The sequence below is a fragment of the Schistocerca piceifrons genome, chromosome 1 (genome assembly GCF_021461385.2).
Source record: "Schistocerca piceifrons isolate TAMUIC-IGC-003096 chromosome 1, iqSchPice1.1, whole genome shotgun sequence".
Classification (NCBI taxonomy): domain Eukaryota; kingdom Metazoa; phylum Arthropoda; class Insecta; order Orthoptera; family Acrididae; genus Schistocerca; species Schistocerca piceifrons.
Window position 1 is genome coordinate 498,849,014 of NC_060138.1, and position 26,767 is coordinate 498,875,780.

At 41.4% G+C, this 26,767-nt stretch overlaps 1 protein-coding gene across 1 annotated transcript in view; it reads right to left on the bottom strand.

Annotated features, from left to right (window-relative positions):
* Window positions 1-1,770: 1,770 nt before the first annotated feature.
* The window catches only part of LOC124796279 (serine/arginine repetitive matrix protein 2), a 287,456-nt gene continuing 262,459 nt past the window's right edge, over window positions 1,771-26,767 (bottom strand). The window contains exons 10-11 of the mRNA XM_047260400.1: window positions 3,556-3,801; window positions 1,771-2,064 (exon numbers count right to left, since the gene is read on the bottom strand). Of these exons, the coding sequence (XP_047116356.1) occupies window positions 2,007-2,064; window positions 3,556-3,801 (304 nt within the window). The 3' untranslated portion in view covers window positions 1,771-2,006. The remainder of the gene's footprint in view (window positions 2,065-3,555; window positions 3,802-26,767) is intronic.

Here is a 26,767-nt window from a genome sequence, read left to right on the forward strand (position 1 = left end):
ACTGGTGTCCTCTGGTAGAGAGAAGTAGTGTAAGATAGCTTACTGCTGGAGGCTGGTGACACACTATGCCTTTAGTGGTTAACAGCAAGTCATGCTGTCTGTGCACAAATGAAAACAGACAACAGCACCAAAGATATGTTTTAAAGTTTATATCATGTCAGCAGAGAAAGTCCATCTGTAGTAACACAACAAGTTTGGTCCACTGCTGCTCTATTATTTCAGTTTTGTTAAGACAGAAATGCATTATGCTAAATACAGATGTGTGCCTTTTTAATTAAAACTGTTTAATTTTGACTATTATTACAATTCACGCAACATTTACCCCAAAGAAAATGCCTAAAAGTGCCATCTATAAGAGCCATACCTAAAGAAGCAAGTACTTGGCTGTTTCTGTGGCTTTCAACCAAATTAAACCTAGCATTACATGACTGCCTGTTGGGCATATGAGAACTAGTCACTACAACATCCATCAACAACCCATTTGGTATATCCAAGGCAAGTGTTATTGATATGATTTGTGTTACTGTTATATAATGATGCATAGCTGCCACATTATGGCTTGTGTTTTCTGGAAAAGATATACTGCCTTTTCACAATAGTAATTTTTCATATATTAGGTAATTTTAATAATTCAATACTTTTAATATCTGAGATAGGTTAAGACTGGCAAAATAGGGAAATATCAAATTTTAACTGTAAGCTGAATTTGATAATAAATATTGCTGTAATAAGTGCACACACTAGCTTAAAATATAATTTTTTGAATGCAGACTATAAAGTGAATTCACTAAATACAGGAAAGTGATCAGCAATAAGAACACGAATTTTGCTGAAAATCTGGTTATGCATTGCAGTGATAGTAAGCAATTCTTTAGCATGCACAACAGCACTCACCCTGAAGACCAAGTCATGAATAATGCTGGACTGTAGGTGGTTTGAAGTTTGTTACCCAAGTTTCTTCTAATACTATCAATTGTATAAAGTTTATTTTTTTGCCTGTCATTCCTGTATCACTGCTGCATTTAGAAATTAATGTGATATTTCAGAAGTATAGATTCTTCTTGGTGATCTTTTCAACATCATTCTTTTGCCAGAACAGATGACAGCAATAGAGCTTGCAAAATACAAAAATTAATTATGCATAAATAATATAAAACCTGAAAGGCACCACTTACTCTGCAGGATTATTACATTACGGTTGATACTCCTCACTGTTGTGCTCATGGAATAGAGAACAAATTTATAGAGGAAGTACTACTAAATAAAAGAAAAATATTACAAAAAGCTGCAAATATGTATACTTACCTGGTACAAGTGAGTGTTGTATACAATACAAAAGTATATCCTTTCTACTGTTTTTTGCACATGCAGGAGGAAGAAGATTCTGTTGGCTTGAAGATAAAAGAAACAAAGTCTCCAACTCTGTCTTTTCTCTTTACTACACAAACTATGTTCACAGTATACAATTTCAAAAGCTGTCTAATTTCATACAGAAATTATATATAATGTACGTCTGCTGAGTGCTTATTAACTAACAAGCTGAGATACTCTGCAGCTACTAGGTGTAATGTAAATTCTATTCCATAACACGAATATCATACCATCCCATTCAGGTTTTGTGTGTGTGTGTGTGTGTGTGTGTGTGTGTGTGTGTCATGTACCTAGTATCTTCTTGGTGGACAGATACATGAAAAGGATAGAAAATAAAGTTAATGTGATCTTCACTACGAAAATAAAAGAAAAAGGGATAAAATAAAATAAAACAACACAAAAATAAAAGAAATTTTAATAATTTACACATAAATTGTGTACATGGGTACATATGTACATATACACTCTGAATGACTGTGCTGACAAATTAGTAACACACTCGCGGTCTCTATTTGACAATGAGATTGTAGTCCTTGTTTTTACAAGCTGTGAATGAAAAGTAATTTACACTAGCAGCAATAGATCATGTCACTATGTGTTCATGTCACAAGCATCCTATACTGCCATGATGCAGGCTAATCAAGGCTTAGAGATGATCTGGAACTCGACCTTGATTTGGATTTTCCAGCATCCCTGTCACAAAATGCAAACTACACATTACAAATGTAATAAGTCAGAAACATGTGTAAATATTATGCTGCAGAAGGTTTCAACAACTACTGTATAGCTAAAGTCATTGGTGCCTTAAATAACTTAAAACATTTTAGACAGAATCTACTGACAAACAATGCCTACTGAAAAACGGATGTGTCCATGCATAGCAATGTATTCCCAAACAGCATAAATGAACTTTATAGATCAAATGTTGTCAGATTGTATCACGTTATTACTTCAGTTGTTAAAATAAAAGACTATGTGCAGTGACAGGATTGAGGTCAAGATTCAACTGGGGATGGTGCAGAACCACGGTAAATGCTGTCTTTTATTATAATTATTATTATTATTTTTATTTAAAGAAAATGATGAGGAAGTAACTAGTGGGTGGAGCCACATAAAATAAGATTTCAAAGAGGTACATCAAATGATTCTAAGATAATGCACTCTCTCAGTCAAAAATCCCCTTTAAGAAAACACTACATCAACAGAAGGGATAATGCTTAACATTAAAATAATGCTGATGACTCTTTGTTTAATAAATAACAGCTCAAAATGTTGAATAGGTTGCACAGCTGGATTCATAAAAGACAACTGAAGAAAAATCTCAAGTTTCAAATGAAGGAATTATATTTTTAAAAGCCTAGCATGCACTATATAACTATTTTTCTTCTTTCTTTTTTCACAAAATGGATTGTAGCTACAAGCATGCACTATATAACTATTTTTCTTCTTTCTTTTTTCACAAAATAGATTGTAGCTACAATCAGAAATATATGCAGTGCAAGAAGCTTTTAAGTGCAATACACACATACAGCATAATGAAACCTAATCTCCCACTGCTCATCACTAATTATGAATAACAGGAACTCTGCCAAAAGTGCAACAGAGCCCCCAATAAGTCTTATTAACACACTTAGTTCTTTTGAAGACATGATGTCTTCACTCTGCTCTGCAAGAAATGTGTTATTAAGTACAAAATGTATTTGCATGGATACTATATTTCAAATGGGGGCTCTCTGGAGATGCTTCTGAAGAAACTAACTATATTGTTTGGCTACAATGGTTGATGAAGGTAAGATTACTATGTCATACTTTAATTACTTAGGAGGCAGCAGTGAACCTATGTGAAGTATCAAACAGTTTCATATTTATAGTGCAGATGATAAAAGAATAAAAAGAAATGCTCAAAATGAACTTTTAAAACCCCAAAACATTTTTCTTCTGTTTTTACTCGCATAATTTACGGATTCCTTTAATTTTACTGTAGTACAACATTTCGTGTTAAGTTGTAATGTGAAGGGTATCTACTGATAAATAGTGTCATACTTCTTAAAACATATTTACATTCAGACAAAGAACTACTTCCACATACCTGGACAACTGAATTCTCACTAGATAAATAAACATGAAACCATCATTCAAGATGGCCACTAATGTAACTAAAAATCCCATATTTAATTTACTAACCTGGTGATACGACGACGATCAAGGAAACTTGGCGAGCCACGGCGGCGTGGAATAGAAGGTGATCGAGAGCGGGTAGTAGAACTGCTAGTGAATGAGGAGCTGCTGGAGCAACTCCGAGATCTAGACCCCGAACGACTTGAATCCGAGTGGCTAGATCGTGACCTGCTGCGAGAGGCACTGCGTGAGATGCTACTGCGGGAGTCACTGCTGCTGTACACGTAACCTTTAACACTCCGCTGGGATGATCTGTGCAAAATAAATACATACATCTGTGATGGCATTTCATTTTACAGTACTTTACTGTAATATACAACCACTGAGAAAGACACAAGCATCAATGAGAAGTAATGGCAATGAATGTGTTAAAAACACATGTGAATTTATACTGTATTAGAAAATCAGAAAAAAATCAATGGATGGCAGCAAAGGTACACTGCTAGTCGCTGACAGAATCATGCCTCTCATTTAGGCATACACATATAGTTGTATTTTATCATGAGGCATCTAGTCTTAAGTTATCCTGGACACCTACAAAGAATTATGCTTAACATCTAAGCTGAAACAAAGGTAATTCAGTAATTAAACACACACACATATATTCAGTGAAGGCAAATTCTTATGCAGGGAACTGAAACTTTAGTAAGTACGGCTGGTAACCTTGTGAAGAGTGAGTAATTTGTTTCATTAATATTTACGTAAACATAACAACTAAGGTCTTCATTAGGATGGTGTGTCCACTCGAAGAAAAACTTTTGAAAAACAGTTCTGTGATACGATTTTTACTTTCAGAAAGTGTACAACTATCAGAAATATTCTTTTGGATGAACAAACAATATGTTGGTAGTTGCAAGAACTGTACAAGTTTTAATGTGCGTTTGGAAAAGTTTAAATGTGGCTGCAAAAGTGTAACAGAGGAGCACTGCTCCAGGTGTCCAGTAGCAGTATCGACCTCAACATTGCAAGCTTGTAGAGATTTACTTATCCAAGAGGATTGATGACTTACAGCTCAACAAATGCTGAAACTTATCAAGTAAATGGGCAAATCCATTCCATCGTTCAAAACTACGAGAACTGTACCAAAAGTAAAATTCCCAATGAGCTACAGCCTCGAGGGAAGGTGCTAGGCTAAATAACAACAGTGCTGTGCGCAGTGGTTCCCCCACTCTCGAGCCCGCCTGTCCACGATTCACTACGTTGCTCAGTGTTGGCTTGGCAGCTGTCACAGATGGAAGTGTTGATCGCCGCTCCCGCCAAGTGCGAGGTTCGAGCAGTAATCCGGTTTCTCCACGGAAGGAAGTTACCACCCGTGGAGACTCATCTGCAACTGAGTTTTATGTTCAGGAGTGCATGTCCATTCAGCATGTCCGCAAATGGTGCAGGGCTTTTGCCGAGGGTCACACGGAAGTTCATGATGAACAATGGAGTGGAAGACTGCCAGTTTCGGACGCGATTGTCCAGAAGATCAACAGCGAGCTGCTCAAAGATCGGAGGGTCACTGTCCATGAACTTGTTGAATGCATTTCTGAAGCTTCTCACAGCACAACTGAAGAATTTTAACAGAAACATTGGGTTATCACGAGGTGTGTGCTCGCTGGGTTCCCTGGATGCTGATTGATGGACACATGGAGCATCGCCTTGACTGTGCTCGCAAGTTTCTTCAACAATGTGAGAGGGGAGGCAAGAAGGAGAAGTTGCTGGACTTCTATCATCATGGGAGATGAAACGTGGGTGTTTCATTACACCCCCAAAACAAAACGACAATCTTGTCAGTGGCATCACACCGGCTCCGCCACCAAAGAAATTCAAACAAATGCAGTCGGCAGAAAAGGTTGTGGCCTCTGTGTTTTGGGATCAGAAGGGGGCACTCCTCATCAGTTTCATGGAACCTGGAATGACAATAAACTCAGACAGATATTGTGAAACATTGACCAAACTCTGACGAGCAATCCAGAATCGCCAGAGACGACAGCTGAAGGAAGGACTATTGCTTCTTCATGACAATGCTCGACCCCACGTCACTCGTCAAACACAGGAGCTTTTGAAGAAATTTGGGTGGACTGTTATGCCCCATCCTCCGTATAGCCCGTACTTAGCCCCCAGCGATTATCACCTCTTCCCCAACCTAAAGGAACACTTAGGTGGCAAACGCTTCAAGAGCGATGATTAAGTCTGAGCCGACGTCATACACTTCCTCAACAGGTTTGCAGGAGACTTCTTTGGCTTAGGAATACAAAAGCTGGAGCACCGTCTTCAAAAGTTTGTCGAAAAAATGGAAAATACATTGAAAAAAGACAAAGATGTAAGCTTTTCAATGACGTATAAATTAATAACAATAAACAATGTCTTCTGTTTGTAAAAAATACGATAACCTTACTTTTGGTACAGCTCTCTGAACTGAACTGCTTACTGTAAGACTTGTGCAAGTTGAGCTGCCAGATGTTTTACTGTTGATCACAAGGAACATATATTTCACATCTGCACCATTCTCAAAAATTCTTTCAATAGCAAAAGAGATGCATTTTGGACAAGATTTCTGCCTGTGATGAAACACAAATATGTAATTTTGAACCATGGTACAAGAGTCAAAGCTTGTAGCAGACGCACCCTGAACTGCCTATCTGTAACAAATTTAAAATGCAACTGTTGGCTGTTAAGATTATGTAATCGTCTTTCTGGACTACCCATGGTCCAACTTCCTGTAATTTTTCGGAGAAGCAATTGCAGTATCAGGCACGACTGAGAACAAAGTCAAGTTTGCACTGAAATGGAAATGTCTGGGATGACAGAGGAATGGTGCATTAGTTTTGGAAGACAATGCTCGATCTCATGCATCCCGACTGTCGCTGGAAACTATTGGTAAAGTGGGTTGAGAGTTCTTATCTCATCCTCCTCATGGCCCTGACCTTGCCCCCTTCAGATTTTTATCTTTTTGGTGAAGCTTCGTGTAGTATTGAGATAAATAAAGGAAGGAAGATTAATTTTTAACTTCCTGTTGACAACAAGGCCATTAGAGATGGATCACAAGCTCAGATTAGGGAGGGATATGGAAAGAAATCAATTATAGCTCTTTTGAAAGACACCACTGTGGCATTTGCCTTAACTCTTCATCCACCCTATTTCTAAATGACAAATGATAATTAAACAATGGAAACCCCAAGTCGGAAAATCAACAATGTAAGCAAGAAGATGGATTGCTATTCGCCGAAGAGATGACATGCTGAGATGCAGACAAGCACAATGAAAAGACTGTCACACAGTTATCTTTCTTAAGAAAAGGAAGAGCACATACACACATTCATTCACTCATGCCAAGCACACCTCACACACGACTGCCATTTCCGGCAGCTTCGACCAGAATGCAACTGTCACGTTGAACAGAAGCAACTATGTGGAGGGGTCTGGGAAGAGGAAAGGATAGCAGGATATGGATGGCAGGAGAAAGGAGTGTTCGCTGGCAGAGCTATAGACTAGAAGAAGGCATGGCAAGACAGCCACCAGGTGCAGTATCACAAGGCAGGGGTGGGGTGGGGGGGATGAGGAGCAAAACAGCCCTCCATACGCACCTTTCAAATGCTACCCCAAATCACACAAATCCTGGATTCCCTATCGTAGCTGGTTATTGTGCCTCCACTGAAAGAATTTTCGCTGTCATTGACTGACATCTCCAACCAACCAACCGTAATCTTGACTCCCACGTCAAAGATACCAACCATTCCTTCACAGACTCTCCACCATCCATACTCCTTCACCACCTGGACCCCTATTTCTCACTGCTGACACCAATTCCCAATACACCAACATCCCTCATGCCCATGATCTTGCCACCATTGAACACTACCTTTCCCAATGTCCTTCATACTCAAAATCCACTACCTCATTCCTCATACACTCTACTAACTTTATCCTAACTCACAACTACTTCTCCTCTGAAGGGGAAGTATACAAACAATTCGGTGGTACAGCCAATGGCACCTAGAGGAGATCTTCCTAGCCTCTCAAAAGTCAAACCTCTTGTCTTATGACCCCATCCACATTTCTGTCCACATTAAACCCACCAACCACCAACAGTGCCTTCATTTCAACAGCTGTCATCCCTTCCAAACCAAAAAAAATCCCTCCCATACAGACTGTTCACCAAGGGAAGGTGTATCTGCAGTGACAAGAACTCCTTTGCCCAGAATGCTGAGGGTCTCACCTGCACCTTCAGAGAAAGGCGCTATCCCACAGACCTAGCATGCAAACAGATCTCCCATGCCATTTTCGACACACACCCGGAATCCTCCCACCACCACCACCACCAAGAACAAATTACAAAGGAGTAATCCCTTCATCACCCAATACCACCCCAGACTGGAACACTGAACCAAATACTTTATTGTGGCTTTGATTACCTATCAGCATGCCTCAAAATGAGGGACATTTTAACCAAGATCCTTCCCATTCCTGCTAAAGTGGTGTTCCGTCGCCCACCCAACCTCCACAACATCCTAGTCCATCTCTAATCCACTCCCAATTCCAACCCCTTGCCACAGGAAAGATATCCATGCCCAGTCCATTCACCCAGCATTTTCTATTCCAGGCCTGTCACAGGCTTATCCTACCCCATCAGAGGCCAGGCCAGGTGTGAAAGCACCCATATCATATACCTGCTCTGCTGCAATCAATGCACAGCTTCTTATATTGGTATGACTACCAACCAGCTGTCCACCATGATGAATGGTAACCGCCAAACTTTGACCAAGAGCAAAGTAGGCCATGCTGTGGCACAACATGCAGCTGAACATGACATGCTTGATTTCAATGGCTCCTTCACAACTTGAGCCACAATCTGGATCCTCGCATCCATTGCCAGTTTTTCTGAACTGTGCAGATGGGAGTTATCCTTACAACACATTCTCTGCTCCCAAAATTATCCCGGCCTCAACCTCAGGTAACCTGCACACCCCCCCCACCCAACAGTTTCCGGTCCCTCCGTTCTATGACATCCTCCCTGTTCACATCCCCTCACCCTCTTTCTGTGCCATCCTCTGCCAATGCACACAACTGTTTTTCCCCTTCCCTGCTCCTCTCCTTTCCCGCTCACTGTTCCCTCCACTCTCCCTGCCCCACAGCTTCCCGAGTCCACGCCTGGAGGTAGTCTTGTCATGCCACCAACTAGTCCCTCTGTGGTCCACCAGACAGCCCTCTTCTCAGTTGTAAACTGCTGCTCACCCTGTCTGTCAGGTCATCTACGTACATAGAGAATAAAAATAGTCCTCTCACACTTCCCTAGGGCACTCCTGACAAAACCCCTGCCTCTGATGAGCACTCACCATTGAGGACAATGCACTGGATTCTATTACTTAAAAAGCCTTCAAGCAACTCACATATCTGGGAACGTAAACTGCATGTTCGGGCCTTCGTCAGTAGTCTCCGATGGGGCACTGTGTCAAATGAATTCTGGAAATATAGGAATATGGAATACGTTTGTTTCCCTACATCTACATCTACATCCATATTCCACAAGCCACCTGACGGTGTGTGGCGGAGCGTACCTTGAGTACCTCTATCGGTTCTCCCTTCTATTCCAGTCTCGTATTGTTCATGGAAAGAAAGATTCTCGGTATGCCTCTGAGTGTGCTCTAATCTCTCTGATTTTATCCTCATGGTGTCTTCGCGAGATATACGTAGGAGGGAGCAATACACTGCTTGACTCCTCGGTGAAGGTATGTTCTCGAAACTTCAACAAAAGCCTGTACAAAGCCACTGAGCGTCTCTCTTGCAGAGTTTTCCACTGGAGTTTATCTAACGCTTTTGCGATTACTAAATGATCCAGTAACAAAGCGCGCTGCTCTCCATTGGATCTTCTCTATCTCTTCTATCAACCCTATCTGATACGGATCCCACACCGGTGTGCAGTATTCAAGCAGTGGGCGAACAAGTGTACTGTAGCCTACTTCCTTTGTTTTCGGACTGCATTTCCTTAGGATTCTTCCAATGAATCTCAGTCTGGCATCTACTTTACCGACGATTAATTTTATATGGTCATACCATTTTAAATCACGCCTAATGCCTACTCCCAGATAATTTATGGAATTAACTGCTTCCAGTTGCTGATCTGCTGTATTGTAGCTAAATGATAAAGGATCTTTCTTTCTATGTATTCGCAGCACATTAAACTTGTCTACATTGAGATTCAATTGCCATTCCCTGCACCATGCATCAATTCGTTGCAGATCCTCCTGCATTTCAGTACAATTTTCCATTGTTACAACCTCTTGATATACTACAGCATCATCCGCAAAAAAGCCTCAGTGAGCTTCCGATGTTATCCACAAGGTCATTTATATATATTGTGAATAGCAATGGTCCTACGACACTCCCCTGCGGCACACCTGAACTCACTCTTACTTAGGAAGACCTCTCTCCGTTGAGAATGACATGCTGCAGTCTGTTATCTAGGAACTCTTCAATACAATCACACAATTGGTTAATAGTCCATGTGCTCTTACTTTGTTCATTAAACAACTGTGCTGTAGGGAACTGTATCAAATGCCTTGCAGAAGTCAAGAAACACAGCATCTACCTGGGAATCCATGTCTATGGCCCTCCGAGTCTCGTGGACGAATAGCGCGAGCTGGGTTTCACATGATCGTCTTTTTCGAAACCCATGCTGATTACTACAGAGTAGATTTCTAGACTCCAGAAAAGTCATTATCTCGAACATAATACGTGTTCCAAAATTCTACAACTGATCAATGTTAGAGATATAGGTCTATAGTTATGCACATCTGTTCGACGTCCCTTCTTGAAAATGGGGATGACCTGTGCCCTTTATCAATCTTTTGGAACGCTACACTCTTCTAGATACCTACGGTACACCGCTGCAAGAAGGGGGGGCAAGTTCCTTCACGTACTCTACGTAAAATGGTTCCATGATTTGTAAGATATCGTGCGAGAAAAGGGCAAGCTGAGTTTTGTACGAGTGATGTTTTCTACATTGTGCTGATTTGTGGACAGAAGCTTTTCTGTCTCAAGGAAATTTAAAGGGTGACAATTATCGGAACTAAATAAAATAAAATTGTCACAACTTCTGAATGGTTTGCTTTAGGACATTCAAACTGCACAGTTGGCTGCGGGGTATTGTGGGAATTAGTGTGCGCTGTTTGGTTTGGTTTACAAATGAAGCCCATTTTCATTTGGGTGTGTTGTCAGTAAGCAAAATTGGTGTATTTGGGGGCCTGAGAATTCCATTTTGCAATTGAGAAGTCTTTTTACCGTCAAAATGGATGACCATGTGGTGTGCAAATGTCCAGTAATGGAATAATCGGTGCAATATTCCTTGATGGCACGGTGACTACCGAGCAGTATGTGAAGGTTTTGTAAGATGATTTCATCCCCATTATCCAAAGTGACCCTGATTTCAACAATATGTGCTTCATGCATGACAGAGCTCGACCCCATTGAAGCAATAGAGTTTTTGATGTCCTGGAGGAGCACTTTGCGGTCCGCATTCTGGCTCTGGGGTACCCAGAGGCCACTGACATGGGCCTCGTTTGGCTGCCATATTCTCCAGATCTGAACATACGCAACTCCTTTTTGTGGGGTCATATTAAAGACAAGGTGTACAGAAAAACCCCAAAACCATTGCTGAGCTGAAAACAGCCATTCACGAGGTCATCGACAGCGTCAATGCTCCGACACTTCAGCAGGTCATGCAGAATTTTGCTATTTGTCTGTGCCACATCGAACACAGAATGTGTTCCAGAATTCTGCAGCAAACTGGATATCCGTCTGTAACTATGCGAGTCACTTGTTTTGCCTTTCTTATATACAGTAGTCACCTGCACTTTTTTCCACCTGCCTGGGACTTTTCACTGGGAGAGACACTCGCAATAAATGCAGGGCAATGAAGATGCCACAGAGTACTCTCTACACAACCTAATTGGGATTCCATCTGGACTGGCAACTTACTTGTTTTCAATTCTTTCAATTGCTTCTCTGTGCCAAAGATGCCAGTGTCTATGTCCTCCATGCGTGAGTCTATACAAAAGCCAAACAAAGTTATGTTTGTAGAATCCTCGCGCGTGAATAACTTCTTTGATATGAAATTTAGAAATTCAGTTTTCCTTTAGATATCTTCTCCTGCCCCAGACTGGTTGGTGAGTGACTGGACAGAAGCCTACACCTCGCTTAGTGATTTCATGTACAACCACAATTTTCTTAAGTTCTTAAGTTCCGTCTTACAGACGGAGCACGGATTTCTTACTAACTTTTTTCTGTCAGCTTTTTTGTGCTCTTTTTTTGAATTGAGAATACAAAAATTTCTGTTTCTTCAGCATTTTCCAAATTTGATTACTAAACCATAGAGTGTCTTTTTCACCCTTTATCCACTTACTTCCGACATACACCTCCAGAGCGAAACTTGCAATCAATTTAAACTCTGAAATAAGTGGTTGGAGTTCCGTCATAAGTTGCATTGAGAAGTATCTTTTTTTATTTCTTGATGGAGATTAGTTTTGGACACGTGTGTCCATTTCCAAACCATCCTTACCGTAAGTGTGGCAGACACAGGCGATAAGCCTAAGTACAAAAATTGCCCTCTGCTGTAATATTGAAGCGACACTATGGCCGACTCAATGGTAAATACACCATACATAATGGACAGTTTAAACATTGGCCATAATTCCTCTATATCGCCCATAATGAAGCTAAATGATGGCCATTCGTTGTCTAAGTTACATGCTAACAACTGCTTATCTGCTCTTTCTAGCATAAACACTCTCCTGGCCTTCTTGAGGGATTTATTAACTTTAGTAACCGTCATCACTATAATGACATCATGATCACCAAAATCCCCATATCTTTACTGACACTGATGAAAGGTCGGCTACAGGGTCTAAAATATACGCATTGCTTGTGGTTCTCTAGCTAGTTGTTCAAGGCTGTTTTTGGAAAATGTGTTCAGAAGTACTTCATAAAACTGACTGTACCACACTCACTGAATACATAGATGTACCATTCTATACTCAGTAGGTTAAAGTCACACCCCACTAATATTGTATTATCTGGGTATTTCTTCTCAACTCCCACAGACTTTTCTTGGATGACTCTAAAACTGCCGCAGCAGAATTGAATGGCCGGAAACACATCCAACAATTAGCTTGATTTCATCTAGACCTGTTACAAGTGTCGCTATAACTTCACTGTCACACTCAAATTTGACCTCAACAGACACAATAAGTTTATCAACTGCAATGATCTCTCCCACTCCTATGGCACTAATCTGTCTTTTCAGTGAAAGTTCCTAGACTTGATAAGTATTTCGAAGCTTCCTACATCGGGCGTCAGCCAACTGTCGATCCTGAGAATAATTAAAGCACAAGAAATTTCCTGGAGGGCAACAATTTGGGAACTTTGTTACACATAATTTACTGTTAAATACTTATACTTCACTGTTAAAATTTTGACAGTCTAAATGTGTCTACTTTGTAGGCGATCAGATTTTACTCTCTGTATCGAGTGGTGAGCATTCATTAGAAGACCTAGCCTAGAAACCCTCATGTGCTCTCCTCCAGTACTTGCTATCCGTGCAGCTGCTTCTTTTGTGTAGTGCACCCCTGACCTATCAAGCAGAGTCCTACAACTCTGCACCATATAACACAGGCCCAGAAATCAGCAGATATGACCAACACAGAATCAATGGAGCCTGCACCCAGTTCCAAACCAAATGATCCGATCGAGCCTGTTACCCCCGCCCCCCTCTCTTTCTTTTTTTGAGTCATCAGTCTTCTGATTGGTTTAATGTGGCCCGCCACAAATTCCTCTCCTGTGCCAACCTCTTCATCTCAGAGTAGCACTTGCAACCTATGTCCTCAATTATTTGCTGGATGTATTCCAATCTGTGTCTTCCTCTACAGTTTTTACCCTCTACAGCTCCCTCTAGTACCATGGAAGTCATACCATTATGTCTTAGCAGATGTCCTATCATCCTGTCCCTTCTCCTTGTCAGTGTTTTCCGCACATTTCTTTCCTCTCTGATTCTGTGGGGAACCTCCACATTTCTCACCTTACCAGTCCACCTAATTTTTAACATTTATCTGTAGGACATCTCAAAAGCATTGGTTCTCTTCTGTCCTGGTTTTCCCATAGTCCATGTTTCATTACCATACAATGCCGGGCACCAAACGTACATTCTCAGAAATTTCTTCCTCAAAGTAAGGTCAATGTTACTAGTAGACTTCTCTTGGTCAAGAATGCCCTTTTCTCCAGTGCTAGTCTGGTTTTGATGTCCTCCTTGCTCCATCTGCCATTGATTATTTTGCTGCCTGGGTTAGGTAGAAGAATACCCTAACTTCATCTGCTTCATTACCATCAATCCTAATGTAAAGTTACTCAATGTTCTCATTTCTGTTACTTCTTGTTAATTTCGCCTTTCTTTGAACTACTCTAAATCCATATTCTGTACTCATTAGACAGTACACTCCATTCAGCACATTCAGTATAATTCTTCTTCACTTTCACTTAGGATAGGAATGTCACCAGTGAATCATACAATAACATCCTTTCACCTCGAATTTTAATTCCACTATTGAACCTTTCTTTTATTTCCATCACATTGGTTCTTAGATGTACAGAATGAACAGTAGGGGTGAAAGACTACATCCTTGTCTTACACCATTTTTAATCTGAGAACTTCCATTCTTCACCATCCACTCTTATTATTCCTTCTTAAGTCTTGTACATGTTGTATATTAGCCGTCTTTCCCTATAGCTTAGCCCTATTTTTCCCAGAATTTCGAACATCTTGCACCATTTTCTAGGTCGACAAATCCTACGAACGTGTCTTGATTTTTCTTCAGTCCTGTTACTATTATCAACCTCAAAGTCAGAATTGCCTCTATGGTGCCTTTACCTTTCCTAAAGTCAAATTGATTGTCATCTAACACATTCTCAATTTTCTTTTCCATTCTTCTGTACATGTATATTCACCTTGTCAGCAACTTAAATGAATAAGCTGTTATGCTGATTGTGCAATAATTCTTGCACTTGTCAGTTCTTGCAGTCTTCAGAATTGTGTGGATGATATTTTACTGAAAGTCAGATGGTATGTCGCCAGACCCGTACATTCTAGACACCAACACAGATAGTTGTTTTGTTGCCAATTCCCCCAATGATTTTAGAGAAGCTGACAGAATATTATCTATCCCTTCTGCTTTATTTGATGTTAAATCCTTGAAAGCTCTCTTAAATTCTGATTCTAATAACAGACCCGCCCCCCCCCCCCCCCCCCAATCTCTTCTAAATTGACTCCTGTTGCTTCTTCTCTCACATCAGACAAATCTTCCCCCTCACAGAGGCCTTCAATGCACTCTTTCCACCTATCCATTTTCTCCCCTGCTTTTAACAGTGGAATTCCTGTTGCACTTTTAATGTTACTACCCTTGCTTTTAAATTTACTGAAGGCTATTTTGACTTTCCTATATGCTGAGTCAGTCCTCCTGATAATCATTTCTTTTTTGATTTCTTCACATTTTTCATGCAGCCATTTCGTCTTAACTTCCCTGCACTTCCTATTTATCTTATTCCTCAACAACTTAAATTTATGCATTCCTGAATTTCCCCGAACAGTTTTGTACTTCCTTCTTTCATCAATCAACTGAAGCATTTCTTCTATTACCCATGGTTTCATTGCAATTACCTTCTTTGTACCTACGTTTTTCTTTCCAACTTCTGTGATTGCAATTTTTAGAGATGACCATTCCTCTTCAACTGTACTGTCTACTGAGTTATTCCATATTGCTGTATCTACAGCCTTAGAGAACTTCAAGCATATCTCATCATTCCTTAGTACTTCTGTATCCCACTCCTTTACATACTTTAAATTCTTCCTGACTAATCTCTTAAACTTCAGCCTACTCTTCATCACTACGACATTGTGATCTGAGTTTATATCTGCTCCTGGGTATGCCTTACAGTCCAGTATCTGATTTCAGAATCTCTGTCTGACCATTATGTAATCTAATCGAAATCTTCCCATATCACCTGGCCTTTTCCATGGGTACAATTCTGCAAACTATGAGCTGTGTTTGCACCCCATGAGCAAGTCTGGCAGTCTTAACCACTTCTGCCAACTGACCATAAGAACTGAGGATGATGCCCTCAGAACCCAAGCGACAGATGTCATTGGTGCCACCATGAGCAATAACTTCCAGACTTCTGCACCCTCGATAAGGGGGGTGCATCTTGATATACAGTTAGCCTGCATGCTAGTTACTTGCATTTGATTTCGTTTTATTGGGACTTCTTCTGTTTGTCTTGGTAGCAGGCGTGGGGTCCTGGGTTAGGTCCTACTTGTGCGGTTGTGTATTTTCCGTCCCTTTTGCCTGTGCATGCCGGCTGGCCGTGTATCTAGTTAGCTTGCGGCTTAATGTATAATTGTTCTTATGCACATAAGATAATAGATTTATACTGCTTATCTAATGTTCATTAACAGGTTGATTAATTCTACAGATGATGTGCTGTAATGAATTATTGTGTTTCTACTTACTTAAGGTAGGTGTCAGTCTGATGTAGATACCCTCAAGTTCTGGGATTTTTCGTGCCTATTCGTGACCATAGCTACTCCCATTTGGGGGTCCATGCCGAGCCTGTACTGGAAACAGCTGAGTGGGTGGGCGTCCACTTCTGGACGAAGTTTGTTGAATCCCACGAGGTTGCTTGGTCACATGAAATTTTATATCCTACATTGTAGGGTGCCTGCCATTTAAGTAATATGGTTGTGTACCATGGTATGTGATTTGTTGTTGCCTGTACTCTGAATTACTTTGGTACTACCAATCACTGCAGTAAGGAAAGAATACATTTTCTCATTAAATTTTAGTAAATTGTTTTCAGGTTGATCATAGTTCTTGTCATTGTGTAAAAGTTGAATTTCATGCTGTGCTGACACATCATTGGTAGCAGAGAGTGGTTGTGTTTCGGGGTCCCTGGGTAAGGCTTCACCATCCATTGTTGTATCTGGTGATAAATTAGGTTATTTATCTTAACTTGTATTTTTTGTGTGAGCAATCTCTGTTGGCTGTATTATGTTACAGGACATCGAAGTGAGTCACCCGCAGCCCTGGGGGTGTCTGGGACTAAGCCAGTTTGAGCCAGTTGAGGAGAGAGCAGCTAGTTTATGAGCTTTAGGTACGTGGGGCGCCAACTTATGGGGCGGTGACAGATTTGAGCGCGTGTTTGTGGGGAGTTTTGGACTGTCTGGTATGCCTCGCCTGGGGAAGGCATTAGTGAGGTAGGTTCGGTGTTGCCCATGTGTGCTGCGTCACTTTCCAGTGTGCGAGAGAATCTCGAGTTTATGAGAGATAGTAACCCTTCCATTATGCAGATTAGCTGGGTTCAATCTCAGCTCATTCATTGGGTTAATAGATTGGGAGATTTAGAACAGTTGAAGGTTACTCCTAAACAGAAGGCCAATATTGGCAAGTTGCGTCAGAGGGCTATGGCATTGCAGTTCGATCTTAATGCAGTAAGGGTTGCAGGGGGAAGAGAGTGTAAGAGGATGTACACTGGTACAAGAACCGGTGAATGAATCAGTGCTGACAGGGAAATTAACGAACGTTGGGCAGCCATTGTTCAAGCCATTTGTTAAGTTACCCAATCCTATACTTTTTTTAATTCAGGGATTGAGCGTTCAGGTGTTGGATGAGTTGCCGTGTGCCGTCAAGGTTCTTTGCTTATGGGTAAGTTTGGAAATGCATGTGGATGCACTAGGTTTTGACCACCGAGTTATTCTTCAACTGATTTATCCTTTGGTGAAGGGGTTATTGAGTATTATTATTAGTGAAGTATTGTTGAGAGTTAAGGGTAGCCTTTCCAATTTGCGGTGGAAGATCACTGAACGTAAATTCACTCCACGCATTAAGCTTGATTTGGCAGGCCAATATTTTTATCATGCCAAGTGTCAAACTGAGACTGCCAAGTGTCAAACTGAGACCCTTGAACAGTATATTGATGAAATTCGTGTCACCATTACTGTGGTGGAGTTAAATATAAGTGAAAGGGATGCTGTAGAGAGTTTATTGCAGTGCATCAGATCAGAGGGCATGTCATGGGTTATGTTTACCCCTGAGCCAACTATCTTCAGTGAATTTGAGACTTTGGTTTATCAGATTGAGGGGCTCCGTTTTGCTGATAGTAAGAGAGCCAGTGTGTGAGAGGCAGATCCTTTAGCTACCTGGGTGCAACCTGATCGTATTGAAGGAAAGATAAATGATGTCGGGAATAGGAGCTGTTTTCGTTGTGGGAGTTTTGAGCATTTGGTGCGTTTGTCCGGAGAGACGGAAACCGCACCTGAGTAGCTGACGGTTAAGGAACAGGGACACCTTTAGTCAGAAGCATCCAATGAAGCAATGTAATCGCATAAGATCAGTTGGTAGCCAGTTGCTGCCGTTCGTGTGCGGCACCTTGAACCATGAACCAGTCTGGGTGTTAGTAGGTTCTGGCAGTAGTGCATCCTTGTTAGACCATCAACGGTATCAGAAGTATCAAGCAGTATGTAAGCTACCTCCCTAGCAACCGACCTCAGAGGGGTGTCGTGCGATTAGTGGGCAAAGGTTGCCCCCTCATGGGCTGTTGCTGGGGAAGGGTATCGATAAAGGGGTTTTTGTGGCCGATTCATTTGTTAGTGGTGGAAAACCTGTCCGTTAATTTGTTATTGGGCTGTGATTCGATACAACGGATGGGTTTGGTGTTAGATTACGCCAGTAGGATGTTTCATATTCAGATCGCACCTCCAAAGAAGTTTAGTTTGTGTTCATACCAGGGTCAGACCGAGGTAAACAATATATCTGTTCAGGATTCTGAATTTGGGCTCAGTCATTTGCCAGGTAGTCAGGCAGAGGAATTCTTGGTGCTTCTGGGTCGTTTTCCTGATGTGCTGGCTAATAACCTCGGGTGTGATGGATAAAATTTGTTACCATATCTGCTTGATTGATGATGTGCTAGTTCGACAATCACCGAACAGATAGTCACCGCCAAAGATGGAGGCATTGTGCCAGTAATTGATAAGATGTTGGAGGAAGGAGTGATCAGGAAGTCGACCTATCCGTATGCTTCTCCAATGTTTTTGGTGCCTAAGGCAGAGGCTGGGTATCACCCGGTAGTGGACTATAGACGATTAAACCAGAAGGTTGTTTTGGAGTTGGTGCCGTTGCCTGACTTGCGCCATTGTTTTACCTGGTTTGCGGGAGCAAAGGTCTTTACCACCCTGGACCTCAACCAGGCTTACTACCACATTCCGTTATCTGAAGAGTCTAAACCAGTCACTGCATTTAGCACGGACTGGAACCTTTATGAGTTTAATCGTGTTCCATTCGGGTTGTCTACGGGCATGGCAGTCCTGTATCGGCTGCTAGATAACATCTTGGGGGATTTCAAGTACAAGTTTGTTTATAATTATCTTGACAATGTGGTCGTATATAGTCCTACGTTTGAGGAGCACCTTCAGCAAGTCTTACTCCGCTTGTGGGAAGCTGGGCTCATGGTCAAGCCTTCTAAGATAAGTTTGGCATGCAAGGAGATTTCGTTTTTGTGTCATTTGGTCTCGGCAGGGGGAGTGAGGATTGACCAGGGGAGAATGAGGGATCTACATAAGTTTCCGCCTCCTAAGATTACCAATAAGAAGAGAGTTGCCCAATTTATAGGGATGGCTGATTTCTTCCGTAAATTTGTGCCCCATTTTGCACAAGTAGCGCCTCCACTAAACCAACTTCGGAAGAAGAACGTGGATTTTCAGTGGGGCAGATCCCAGCTATCTGCTATTAAGGAGACCTTGGCCAATCCACCTGTGTTGGCTGTACCAGATTTTGGTAAGCGTTTTATTGTTCAGATGGATGCATCTAATTCTGGGATGGCAGCTGTGCTGCTCCAGGACGATGAAGGTGAATGTCATCTGATAGCATACGCATCCAGGACACTCTTGCCTGCCGAGTTAAAATATTCTGTGTACGAATGGGAAGCATTGGCAGTATTCTTCACTTTAGAAAGGTTTCGTTTCTACCCAGAACATAGACATTTCAAATTAGAGACTGACAACCAGGCATTAAGCTGGGTACTGGCCTGCCCCAGGAGAACTGGATGTATCGCCTGGTGGGCAGTCCACATATCAGCCTTCAGATTCAGCATTAAGCATACAAGGGGAACGGTAAATGCTATAGCAGACCGCTGAGTAGGATGTTTGAGGAGAGAGAGGAAGGAGACCAGGATACTACTGGCATAGGGAATGTAAGTTTGGTTATGGGTGTTCTAACAAGTTGCGGAGTTGTTTGGCAGCTACCCTGAGTCCCATAAAACAGCGATTTTTTCCATTATTTCCATAATTCTGTGGTAGGAGGTCACTTGGGAGTAGCCAAGACTATTGCTAAGTTTCAGGAGCATCTAACCTGGGCAACATTGTATAAGGACATCCGTAGATTAGTAGAGCAATGCCACGTTTGTAAGGAGTCCGAGCCCAACTCTAATGCGCAGAGAGGGTTGCTGCAATCTGCCAGGAAGAATGCACCAATGGACAAGGTGTTCATTGATTATATCGGACCATTATCCAGAATTCAGAATGCCAATAGATAGATATTGGTACTGGTGGATGCGATCACACACTTTTTATGGCTCATCCCTGGTAGTGGAATAACAGAGGGTGTAACCATTCGCCATATGACTAACATTTTTTCGATCTTTGGTCCCCAAGGTCACTTGTTAGTGATAACGCCTCTGCTTTTGTGTCGCGGCAGTTTAAGAGATTTTGCTTCAGAAGTGCTATACATCATGTCACTGCTATTCCCTACTACCTGCAACCTTCACTTGCGGAGAGAGTGAATCGCAATCTTAGGGCTGCTCTCATAGCCTTCCACCAGAAGTCGCAGTGAAGGTGGGATGAGATGATCCCTCGGTTGAACTTGGCCTTCAACTCCGCCTGTCACGAGTAGAGTAAGGCTACCCCTCTCTCTATGATGCTCAGTTATCCTGTGAATTCTCCAATCGCCAATTTGTGGCCCATCAATGATTTACTGCCCGAGGAGGTAACCAGCAAGCTCATTCAGCAGAATTGGAAATGTGCCAGGGAAAATATTGAGCTCACACACCGGAAACTAGCGCAGCACTACAATGACAGATGTCGTCCATTTAAGGTCCAGCCAGGGGCGACAGTTTTCATTCGTAATTTTGTGGCAGGGGGGCAAGGGAAAGACAAAATCTCGTCCAAGTTATCACCACATTTCGTGGGACCCTGCCAGGTGTTACGGGTCTTCAGCCCAGTGAGTTTGCTGGTTTCGAATAGTCGGACTGGGAAAACCTCACAGGTCCACATATCTCAGGTCAAGGGAGGGCGCTAGCTCTCGTCTCTTGTCTTGGACAAATGAGGCATGGTTTCTGGTTTTCTGAGGGGGAGGATGAGCCACGTGTCTTGATCAACAATATTCCCGCTGCCGGTATGGGTCACGTTTCTGGTAGTGTGTGCAGAGTGCGCAGTGGCACCACCTACCGGGCCGATCAGGGAGTGAAGGGTAAGCTCTAGCTAGTCTAGTAAGTAGGCAAGTAGTGTGATTTTTTTTTCTTTTTTGGGAAGGGGGGGGGGGGGGGGGGAAGAGGGCACCTGGCAGTAACATCATTTGCCAAGTCTGGCAGACAGTATACAGGTGCCGTGCGAGGCAGCAGGAAGAGCACATCTAAAAGGGGCTGTTTATCTGGATGATGGTGCCATAGGAAATATCACTGGCTTGGAATCAGTCACATAACTGGGAAGCTGTTCATGTATTTTGCTCGCTACATGTCTCCTGGCACCGGGATCTGCAGCGGCTGGCTTCATCAAACAAGCAACAGGGTAGGGCCTTGCTTGTGCTGTAAATTGTGGCCGGAATCGACTACTGGCTGGCTGTTGCTACTCCTACTGTGTCTATCCTCGAATGTTTTTAATTTCAACTTGCTTAGTACTCAATGTTCTAGTGCGAGCTGTATGAGGTGCAACAATAAAGTAATGAGACTGATTTTCTTTGCAATATGTGGCAACCCTGCAGGCTTGCGTAGGCACAATATCTTTGACCTTGGTCTATAAGCTGCTTCTAGTCCAAGCGGCATATTGATGCAACTGCTCAGTCGTGAGTTATGCTTTAATAAGTTAACACGTGTTTGTGTCTCTCGTCACGGTAATGCAACTGCATAATACTGTGCAATGGCTAGCTATTTCCTTTTGTGTTAAATTGGCTGAAAATTCGATGACAACTTATGGTAAACTTCAGAAGGCTTAGCATAAAATGTTTAGTGAAGGCAGAATGAATGTTGAAGATGAAGATCGCAATGGACGACCATCAAGCTCACGGACGGATGCCAGCTTGTCCAGGGTGCGTGAACTCTTACGATCTGATCGAAGATTATCCATGAAAATGATTGCAGAAGAACTGAATATCAATGGAGAAACGGTTCGTCTAATAATAACTGAAGATCTTGGTATGAGAAAGATTTGTGCAAAAATTGTCCCCAAAAGTCTCACACCACAACAGCAAGAAACATGGGAAAATGTGGCAGCTCATCTGTTAGAGCTACCGGAAATCAATCCAGAATTGTTGAGCCATGTTATCACTGGTGATGAAAGTTGGTGTTTTCAGTACGATACAGAGACTAAACGCCAAAGTTCGCAATGGTGCTCAAAGGGATCACCCAGACTAAAAAAAACTCACATGTCAAAGTCAAAAGTGAGCTGCATGCTTGTGTGTTTCTTTGATTCCAAGGGAATTGTTCATAAAGAGTGGGTGCCTCCTGGACAAACAGTTCACCAATATTACAACAAAGAAATTTTAGAAAGACTTTGTAAAAGAGTTCTTCGTGTCCGTGCCAACATTGCCGATAATTGGGTTCTGCATCACGAAAATGCGCAATCCCATACTGCTCTGTCAGTACAGCAATTTTTAATCTCAAAACAAATTTCAGTAGTACCACAGCCACCTTATTCACCAGATATCGCTCTGTGCGACTTTTTTCTATTTCCAAGAGTCAAAACAGCCATCAAGGGACACCATTTTCAAACAACACAAGATGTCCAAAAAGCTGTGACGAGGGTCTTAGAGGATATTACAGAAGATGAGTTCCAGAAATGTTACCACCAATGGCAGAAGCGCTGGAAAAAGTGTGTGCAACCAGAAGGGAACTACAGTGAAACCTCTTTGTAACTTTCCTCCATATAATGTTTTCCTCTAGGTTAGGTCCGTTTTTTTTGGTCCCGACTAAAAGCCCATATAAACAATGGTAAATTTTCCTCTTTACTGTGTTTCCTCTATATTACAGTTTCCTCCATGTAACGCTCATATTTTTGGAACCCTGGTCAATTATTTACCTCTTTATAACGTTTAAGTGACTGGATGTAGACGCATCGTTTTCCGTTCTGTGGTTTCACAGTTTGCACCGGCTTATTCTGCTTGCGATCTTTTTGGCGCCATTTCAGTCGATGCTTTGTATTAGTACTTAGTAGCGTGTTGTGTGAGCTGAGCAGGAAACAGTTCGTGTGCCTAGTAAGTGTGTGTCTTCGATATAACGTTTTTTTAAAGCTTTCATCGGTGGACATGAGTGAAAAGCGGAAGAATATTTCTCTGGAAGACAAGGTTTCTATTATTAAAAAAGTGGAGGCATCTCCTGGCGTGAGTCGCGTGGATCTAGCGAAGCAATTGGGACTGGCCCCTTCAACACTCAACACTATTATGAAAAACAGATCGTCGATAATGGAAGGGTTTGAGAATTGTGGAAATTCGAAACGTATGCGTTTGAAACAATCGACTTACGACGAAATGGAGAAAGTTTTATTAACTTGGTTTCAGCAAGCACGTGCTGCAAACATTCCAATAAACGGAACTATTTTGAAGGAGAAGGCGCTTCAAATATCACTGCCGTTAGGAATGGCCAATTTTAAGGCATCCAATGGATGGATTGATAAATTTCGACAGCGTCATGGTGTTGTGTACAAATCGGAATGTGGAGAAAGTAAAAGTGTGGACGAACCAACTGTAGCTCAGTGGATGCAGACTCTCCCTAATCTGATACAGGGCTACAAACTGCGTGACATTTATAACGCTGACGAAACCGGCATGTTTTTCAATTTAATGCCGGATAAGACATTTACTTTTCGTGGGGAAAATTGCCATGGCAGTAAGAAGAGCAAGGAACGTCTTACCGTTTTGTTGTGTACAAATGCTGATGGCAGTGAAAAACTGAAACCTTTGGTTATCGGGATGCCAAAAAATCCAAGGTGCTTCAAAAACATTTCCAAGTTTCGGTGCAAATATACAAACAATGCCAAGGCATGGATGACGAGTGAAATATTTTTACGTTTTCTCAGAGAATTTGACGCCAAAATGGAGAGTGCTGCTGTTTGTGGATAGATGTGCGGCACATCCACCAGACGTACCCTTTCTGAGAAATGTTAAAAGTAATTTTCCTGCCACCCAACTGCACCAGCCGTCTGCAACCTTTGGACTTGGGCATAATACACGCCATTAATGTTAAATATAGGACAGCCCTTGTAAAAAAAGGCCTTGAATTTGATGGACCAAAGAAAACCGGGAAGCCAGGAAAGCTCACAACTGAAACTGAATATTTTACAGGCAATAAATTTAATTATGTACTCGTGGAGGGAAGTAAGTGCTGAAACTATTAAAAACTGTTTCACAAAAGCGGGATTCTGTGAGAATGAGATGGCAGCTCCTGTGGAAGAAGTTGCAAGTGATTTGCAAGAGTTTCACCAATTAATAGGCAGTGATTCTGTCACTTTTGAGGACTCTGTGGCTGTGGATGACAATGTGGCAACCACAGGAGTACAAAGGATTGAGGAGCTGACTGCAGAGAGAAGCTTGGAGAGTAATAGTGGTAGTGAAAGCGACAGTGACAAGGAAGATGACCCTGTGCCCTCATATACTAAGGCAGCTGAAGCCTTTGAAACATTCAGGAGATACATGATGGCCCATAGACTTGAGGACAGAACAGTAGTTCAACTTGCTCATTTGGAGCAAGAAATGATTGCCATAGAGTCTAGGAGAAATAGAAAACAAGCAAGCCTGCTTTAATATTTTAAAAAAATCATAGGTAGGGTGAAGTGGGGTAAGTGTAACCATGGGGTTAGTGTAACCACGGCTTATGGTGCCTTTAAGAAGCTGTATTCTTACCTCTTGACCTATCACACATGTTAATTTACTCCTTTCTTTGTTATATTTAACCATAAGTTGTCAAGTCTGACATAAATTGGTAATTAATTTTTGGACTTGAATTGACGTCTACATTTTCACTCTGCGAGAGAGTGACATGCTCAGAATTTGGTGGTCTGTCATTTTTGCAGTTTTAAAGATAACTGCACAATTTTTGGGTTACAAACTGACTTTTGCATGATAATTTCAAATATGAGATTCGTTTTACTCTACTGATAAAGCTCTTGATATGCCACGCATGGTTACACTTACCCCAACTTTTTCCCATATGGGGCAAGTGTAACCAATTGGCTGGGGCAAGTGTAACCAGGGTGGATTACACTTGCCCCAACACAAACTTACCGAACATATTTATTTATTTAAGTTGTAACCCTGTTTTTGCCATCACACTAGATCAACTAAGCTGGCATTCCTGTGTGTGATATCTACATGGGACCAAAAGTTAACTCATCACCACAGACATCATCAAGGGGTAAAAATTAGCAAATGTGACTTTTCCAATCTCCTCACTGCTGTATGGAATGAAACACCACCTGAATTGTTGAAAAGTGGTTTTCAAAAAGCAGGAATATTCCCTTACAGTAGAGAAGTGATTGATAAAACTAAATATGATCCGGAGGCATATAAAAATCCATTGCCAGCTTACGATAATGCAGCCATAGACTGTGTGGAAGCTACGTCTCTAACAGAAAGTACTCAGCTTTTTTGGGAAGCTTCCAGCTGAACAACCTCCAGAATTTTATAGGCCTACATCTACTGAGCCCTGTAGTTCTCCCAGTATCAGAGTTCTTTCTCAAGCATTCCCAAGCTAACCAATGTTTCACTATGTTCTGGAACTTCTGATTTGTCATTTGAAAGGTTATTATTGGAAACAGTCCAGCAGTGTAGTCCCACTGGTAAAACAAAGAAGAAAAGGATTGCACGGGGAGCTGAAGTTATCACTTTTCAAGATTCCATCTATAAAGAAAAAGATTTTAAAGAAAACAAGAATAATAAGGAGAAAGCAAAACAAAAAAGCATTATTGGCATAAAAAAAGGGCTTGGTAATTAGAAGTAAATCTTCCAAACAAAGTGCTGTTGCTTTATCCGAAATGGCATCTCAGAATGTTGTGGGAAAAAAATCCCTGATTGCTCATGTGGGTAACAAGAAAAAAAGACTGGGAGTTGAATCAACAAGTGAAGAAAGTGAACTATCTTTAATAAGTAGTGATGAAGATGATAACACTGGATGATTTCAGGAAAGAAATTATAAGCTGTGAAGAAGAAGAAGAAGAAGAAAAAGAGGCACAATTTTTTGAAGCCAAAGATAAAATTACAGTTGGAAACTATGTTCTGGTAGCTTTTGCAACAAAATGTAAGAAAGCTCATTTTATTGGCCAAGTTAGCGAAATTATCGATTTAGGAGATCCAGAAGTGATTTTCTTCAGATGCAAAAATAAGACAAAGCATGGCACCACATTCTATTGGCCTGATAGGAGAGATGAGATGCAAGTTCCCTCGTCTGATGTCACTCCAGTGCTGCCTGAGCCTACTTTGGGTCACAAGGGAGACCTGACATTTGGTGTTACATGTGATTCATACAACATTCAGTGACGAAATAATAGTTAGGGCCTAAGTGTAAATATAAGAAGTTGAATTAAGACAGTTTAGCATTAAACACAAATTGCCAACAACTTTAGTTCAATTACCATGAAAAATAATAGAAAGTGAACTTATATAAAGTGATTTTTTCTTTTCTCTTGAGACTAGATATTTTATTATTTTTGTTAAATTGCCCACTTTTGTAGAATTTAAACTAATAAATTACTGGCCTAAAACAAAAATAAATCATCTATGATGTGTTCTGTTTCAGTGTTTTATGGTTTAGGCTAACACTTATTTTTTAGTTTAGCTAACATTTTCTGTGTATTTCATAATATACAAAGAGGCGTGTGCAAAAAAGTTCATATCTTGAGTAAAATTTAAGATATTTTAATACTTTTAAAAATCCTCAA